The 6,224-nt window shown below is 52.4% G+C and overlaps 1 protein-coding gene across 1 annotated transcript; it reads right to left on the minus strand.

The window, feature by feature from the left end:
• Window positions 1-3,441: 3,441 nt before the first annotated feature.
• Window positions 3,442-5,090, minus strand: VOLCADRAFT_87411 (uncharacterized protein; the record flags this gene model as incomplete). Its single annotated transcript, XM_002947201.1, has 4 exons — window positions 3,442-3,741; window positions 3,782-3,947; window positions 4,261-4,573; window positions 5,057-5,090. 4 exons carry the CDS (start codon window positions 5,088-5,090, stop codon window positions 3,442-3,444), a joined length of 813 nt encoding a protein of 270 aa, XP_002947247.1.
• Window positions 5,091-6,224: the final 1,134 nt, after the last annotated feature.

Raw genomic sequence — 6,224 nt, forward strand, 5'->3', positions numbered from 1 at the left:
CGACGGACTCGTCCGCCTGCTTAACGGGACACTCGCGAACGTAGTGACCAGGCTGTCCGCAGTAGTGGCAGGTGTCGCCGGCCCCCACGGCGCCTGCAGCACCGGCGGCGCTGCCGATTCCACTGGCAGCACGGCCAGGGCCGACAGCTCCCACCAGGCTTGTCTTGCTTGCTTAGGTCTTAGGGTTGTTCTCCTTCTCACGCAGCATGAGCACGAGCTGTGGGGTCGTTAAGTTGGGCTGATACATCGTCAACTCGACGGTGATGATGCACTGCGGAGGCAGGCCACGGAGAATGGCGTGGTGCATCGTGCTCTCGTCCCACTGGCCGCCGGCCACGATTATATTGCTACGGAGCTGCTCTGCCTGCTGAACGAAGTCAGTGGTCGTCTTCCCATCGCGCATGCTCAGCTGTTTCTGCGGCTCCAACAGGCTCAGCCGGGCCTGGGATGCAGAACGCAATTGTTGCTGTAAGAGCTGCATGGCGGCGAGAATGGTCTGGCAATTCCTGAGCAACTGCTTGATGGGCAGTTCACAGGACAGATGCAGGTAGCCGAGCGCCTGTGCGTCCTCCTCCAGGGCGTCTTGGGCGTTGCGGCCCGGAGGCGACGGGTGTTGATGTAGTCTTCAACTTGGATGTTGCAAAGAAATCGCCTAAGTCGCCGAGCCACTGGGAGTAGTTCGACCCATCCGAGAGGAGGACACCCTTACATCCCTTCCCCATGATGGTTGCCTAGCGCGCATGACTGATCAAGCCGCGTTCCCCGCCACCTTTCTGGCAACTAGTTGATGGTATGATGCATCGTTGTTGCGGCGTACGATGGCTCCTGATGCGATTTATGCCCTTTCAGCCTCCCAGGCATGTCCCCACAACTGCCTCACAGCCACCGACACATCTCACGGCGGGGGGTTAATTGCGTGTTGGATGCTCCTTTCCCCGCCGCCTTCCTAACAACTAGTTAATGTTATGTTGGATGCTCCATTCCCCAGCAGCCTTCCCCGTCACATTTCGGCAAATAGTTGATGGCGTCATACATCGTTGGCACGGTGTAAGACAGTGCCTGATGCGATTTATGCGTCCGGAAGCCCTTTCAGCCTCCCAGGCATGTCCCCGCAACTGCCTCACAGCCAGCGGGGGTCTAATTGCGTGCGCGTTCGCATGTGGCATATGTCCCGCCACCTTTCTGGCATCTATTGATGGTATGATGAATCGTTGTGCGATGTAAGGCTGCGCCTGATGCGATCTCGTTTGCGGAAGGGCCCCCTGAGTGCTGCCAAGCATGTTATTCTCTCATGAGACTGCGTGAAGGTTACCGAACTGAGTATGCGACCAACACATAAAACATCGCATGTGAATTGTTATGTCATGCGATTAATCAAAGTAAATCGCGTGTGTTTGGTGTGTGTTTGGTGTGTTAGGCCGCAGTAAACTTGACGCAACGAGCCTTCATACGCTTGAAACGCAACATTTGTCTGCATGCGAATCGCGTTGCGACATGTGTGCGTTTGGTGTGTGTTAGGCCGCGTTAAGCTTTACGCAATCAGCCTTCATACACATGAAACGCAACATGTATTCGCATGCGAATAGCCTTGCGGACTGTATGCGTTTGATGTGCGATTGGACGCGTATTGCTTTACGCATTGTCTCCCCACACGCACGAATCGCAATATGGAATCGCATGCGTATCGCCTTGCTACACATGCGCGTATGCTTCGCGTTTCAACATACGCACGCATGAATTGCTCAAGTCGACCAAAACGACGCAAGTTTATTTCCAAATGAACATTTACAATCTGAAAATTATAAAATTTAAAAGTTTTAGCAAGGAGGGCCGATTTCCGCATTTTCATAGCCGTCGTGCGTTAGCTCTTTGCGTTACAAAAACATGCTCATTCGCACCTAACGCTAAGATTCGCACCGTTACGCGAACTAACGCGATCTAACGCGGACTTAACGCAGTCACCCGTCGTCATAGTGTGTCGTGGTCATGGCGAGCATGACCACAATGCTGAACGTCAGCGATTGTACCGACAGTGACAACATTTACTAGCTTCATATTCACTAGCAGTCCAAGGCTTTAATGAAGGTATTGACTCAAGGATCAGTCTATCACAACGATAACGGCGAAGGAAAGGAAGCCAAACTAATCTTACAATTTGTTAAAAGAAGAAGTCATATGTAATACAAAGTATTTGCTATTTATGTACTGGGCTAAATACTGGCTGAACAGCGACGCAGATCGGTCGTGCGATGATGCCGTGCGAAATCTTGCCGCCGCCGAAAAGTGCGTAACAGCACTACCTACATTTTCGTTTTTATGGCATTGTAAATTTGCATTTGATTAAGTTGGTTCACCACTTTTGGCAGGCAAAATGGACGCAGACGCGGAACACAGTGCTTTACCACACAGCATCAAGCACGCTACAAGGCGAAAGATCAATATGCTTAAACTTGCTGTCATATACTTAAGAACATTGCTGGCAGGTAGAGCCAGCGACGGATAGATTTCCCTTTTGGCCGTACGACTTGAGGGCCTTGTTCATTGGCCTTCTTCCCTATAGAGACTGTACGGCATCATTGGCCTTCTTCCCTATAGGGAATGTACGGCATCATTGGCCTTCTTCCCTATAGAGACTGTAGGGCATCATTGGCCTTCTTCCCTATAGAGACTGTACGGCAGTATCATTTTTTACCTAAGAGGTTACCTTTTTAGAGTTAGAAATAAAGGAAGAATCATTTTTTACCTAAGAGTTACAGCTTTTCAAAAAGAACTAACAGCAACTACTACTATTATAAATTTTTGGCCGATCATTGGCGAGCGCAATAATGAGCGGTAGCAACGACACCACCGCGCTGATCTTTCCCTGCCATGAGGACGATTCACTGCAAGCGGCCACATACACATCCTGAACCGCATCAGCGTGACATGTTGCTTCGGCGAAATATATCCAGTGCAGTGCTTAGGCAACCCCATCCACTGCTTGTACCGGCACATTTTCACCCCTGGTTGTTTGTCGTCGGAAACAAATGTCCTAGGATCCATTTCTAGTCGCTCACTCTCCCAATCGTCATCAAATCGACTGCGTAACTCCTGCATCAACTGGCCTATAACTGGCCTATATGCAGTTCAAGGAGCTCTGGCAGCAAACACGCAACGGCATAAACCGATGCAACATACTCGGTTGCTCGACCTAGAACGGCGAAAGAATCCAATATCATTTGCAGCGCTGAGCGCGACTGTCCTTGTTCTTGGGTTGCTACTATTATTGATGATAATACCTGGTGAGTTATCCAATGACTGCCGTGTTCACGTTGTATCATACGTAGCTTTCGTAGCGTACAAACGCATTGTTCCATTAACTGACTGCGAATCGCGAACTAATACAGAGCAGTCTTTTGTAGTAAGAATTGTTTGTGCAACCACGGGAAAAGCTGCAAACACTTAGCAGGCATCGAAATGTACCGAGTGCAAGCTCGTGGGGCCGGGCCCTGCGGCTTCGGGGCTGCAGGTGTCCCGAAGCAGCCAGTCAGTCGACGCGAGCACTGCCGTCCCTAGCACTGCGGCGCACGCGGACACCGCTGCTGCCATGGTTCCCAGGGCTGCTGCGCCGGCTGACGGGACTGGGGGAACGGGATTGCCCTCAGTGGCGGCAGGGCTGCCTGCCGCCACCTCTGCGCTCCAGTCCAGGCTCCGGCCCCTCCACTGCTGCTGCTTCTTCCACGACCCCTGGCGCTGCGGCACCTGTAACAGGGGCTGGGGCGGCTGCGGCCGCGGCACTCACTGCACTGCTGCACCTGAGAGTGTCCCCACAACAAGGGCATCCATTCAGAGCTCCACGGGGCCAGGTGCTAAGTGTGCCCTCCGGGTAGTCATCCACGACACCCTCGCAGTCCGTGTACAGTTCGAGTGGTTGCCGAAACGGAAACTGGACAATGGATGCCATTTTGCTCCCAGGTGTCAAGAAGTGCAGAGCAGAACGCGTCCGCACTCAGGTACCTGCTCCTGAATGACACAAGGTCGAACAGCTGCAAGAGCGACTGGTGCCACCGGAGAACATGCTGGCCGTTTCGCTGGAGGTGGAGGTCCCACCCAGCCTTAGCGTCAGGTAGGCAGTTGAACTCTGTGGGACGCATGTTATGAAACGCCCGACATGGCGTTCACCAACACACAGGGACATGTACGCATATGGGTCACTCCCAAGTGATGATGGTCACAGGGCAGGTCCAGATCCGCTCCCCGTCCGGGGAGCGCACGGCGCACCGGGGGCACGCCTCAGGTCTGCTTCCCGCCAGGCTGCGAAGTATGCCAGCGCTGCTGCTCAGAAAGCAAGTCCGGCTTTCCGCGGCTGCTGCAAAGTCACGCATGTACGCTTCCCGCACAGCGTGTGTTAACGCGGACTCTGGTCCGAGCTCTGGTTCTGGGTCCTCCGCGGCTGCGCTGAAACCGTCAGCATCTTCCGATGCTTCCGCGTCGTCAGCGTCTTCATGGTGAATCAGATCAAAATCTTCGACCTCATAGGCCGCGTCGTTATCAATGTTCACAGGCTCCTGTTGCGCCTTGGCACTTGTGACAGCTACGTTTGTTGGAAGGCTCGGGGGCTGGGCATTTTAAAGCTGCTTTTCTGTAACCCGTCGCCTTTTATTCCTGTTTGCTTTGGCAATGCTCTTCTTAATGGGTCCTCGACCTTCATGATCGAGTGAAGTTGGTGAGGCAAAGCTATTGTTTGTATTCACCTAACCAACGAAGCCAATTTCGCTTAGTAATTGTATACCTCATGCAATGGGAAATTTCGTTTGAAGCATTGCTTTCCTGTACGGTTGGGTAGTATATGCCGTACAAACTGGTATGGTGCTGGGCCGTCGGGAAGGTCGCCGGTATTGCGGGAAATCGATGGGGCTAGGCGGCGCGAGTCACTCCTGGACCTTCCCTAACTGGTCGGGCGCGTCCGGTGAGGGCGCTTCAGCCACGGCGAAATGCTCCCTCAGGGAAAATCGTTTGGGGAGATTCTCAGGCTCCCCAAGGGGAGAGAGCCTCGGTACAAAGGGCTCTCCCCAACGGCAGAGGTCCCCATGGCTTGGGGACGCAGCCATAATTGCACTGTGCTCGTACAATCTATCATCTCATCACAACATAGACTGCAGCACCCTCAAAGGCACCCACTACAGACTAGGACAATTCCTCCTTTGGGCAAGCCGACCTTACGCGTAGCGTGTGGTTTTATGTAAAAATGTTAAAATGTACTAAATGTTCAGGCATTATGGCAAAGAGAGATGTCTGGTCGTAACGTACCGTTGAAATATAGAAAACTATGGATTATGAGTTGAGCAAGTGCCGGTGTACATGGCAGCTACCTGTAGTCAAGGCGGGGACGCGGAAACTGTCGTCGCTGTGCTTGCATTTTCCGGCTTGTTTGCCAACCGTTTCACCTCCTGTCGATGCAAGGTGTCAGGCATTGGAGGTCGGAAATGGTGTTTGGCAGGTTGGGATAAGACTTGGAGCGTCCGTTGCCGAGGAAGTTGTCGATATCGCTTCAGAGGACAAAGGCATCTAAAGAGCACAGTGGTTCATAATGGTAGGCAAGGATAAGTGGTGAATAGTAGGGTGAATGCTGTTATGGGAGAAGTGGTGAACAGTGAGATTACATGTGGATCAATCTTCCGTAGTAGTACAGAGAATGTTTAGCAACAGGAAAGTTGCCATATGTACCTCCTGTCTTGTGTAAATTTTTTTGTGCGATGATGAATACAAGGCATGGGGTTTTGTTTGTGCAGGGTTGAACCCACTTATGGTCTTGTTGTACGGCACCTTCTCAGGGTTATGTCCGGATAGAGGGTAGGACACACTGTCGGGCAGAGCAATTCTTTTGACTGCCCCGGTCGCACAATTCCCGTGCTTCCCTAATTCGACACCCTGAACACGCTAATTCTGACTGTCCGAATGTCCCTGCCAGGCCAATTCGACACCCTGTCAGCCTAATTCTGACTGTCGGAATCTCCCGCCAGGCTAATTCGTATCCCTGTCAGGCTAATTCTGACTGTCGGAATGTCCCTGCCAGGCCAATTCATATCCCTGTCAGGCCAATTCAAGGGCCTGTCCCGGCAATTCAACTTGTCCCAGGTGCCAATTTAAACCCTTCTACCGAGCAATTTAGACCAATTGCAGGGTCTGCCCCCAAACTCTCAGGCACGCATTCAGGATCGCGGAAGTTGAAGGAACTTTACGAA

Source organism: Volvox carteri (assembly GCF_000143455.1).
Source record: "Volvox carteri f. nagariensis unplaced genomic scaffold VOLCAscaffold_5, whole genome shotgun sequence".
NCBI classification, from domain to species: Eukaryota; Viridiplantae; Chlorophyta; class Chlorophyceae; order Chlamydomonadales; family Volvocaceae; genus Volvox; species Volvox carteri.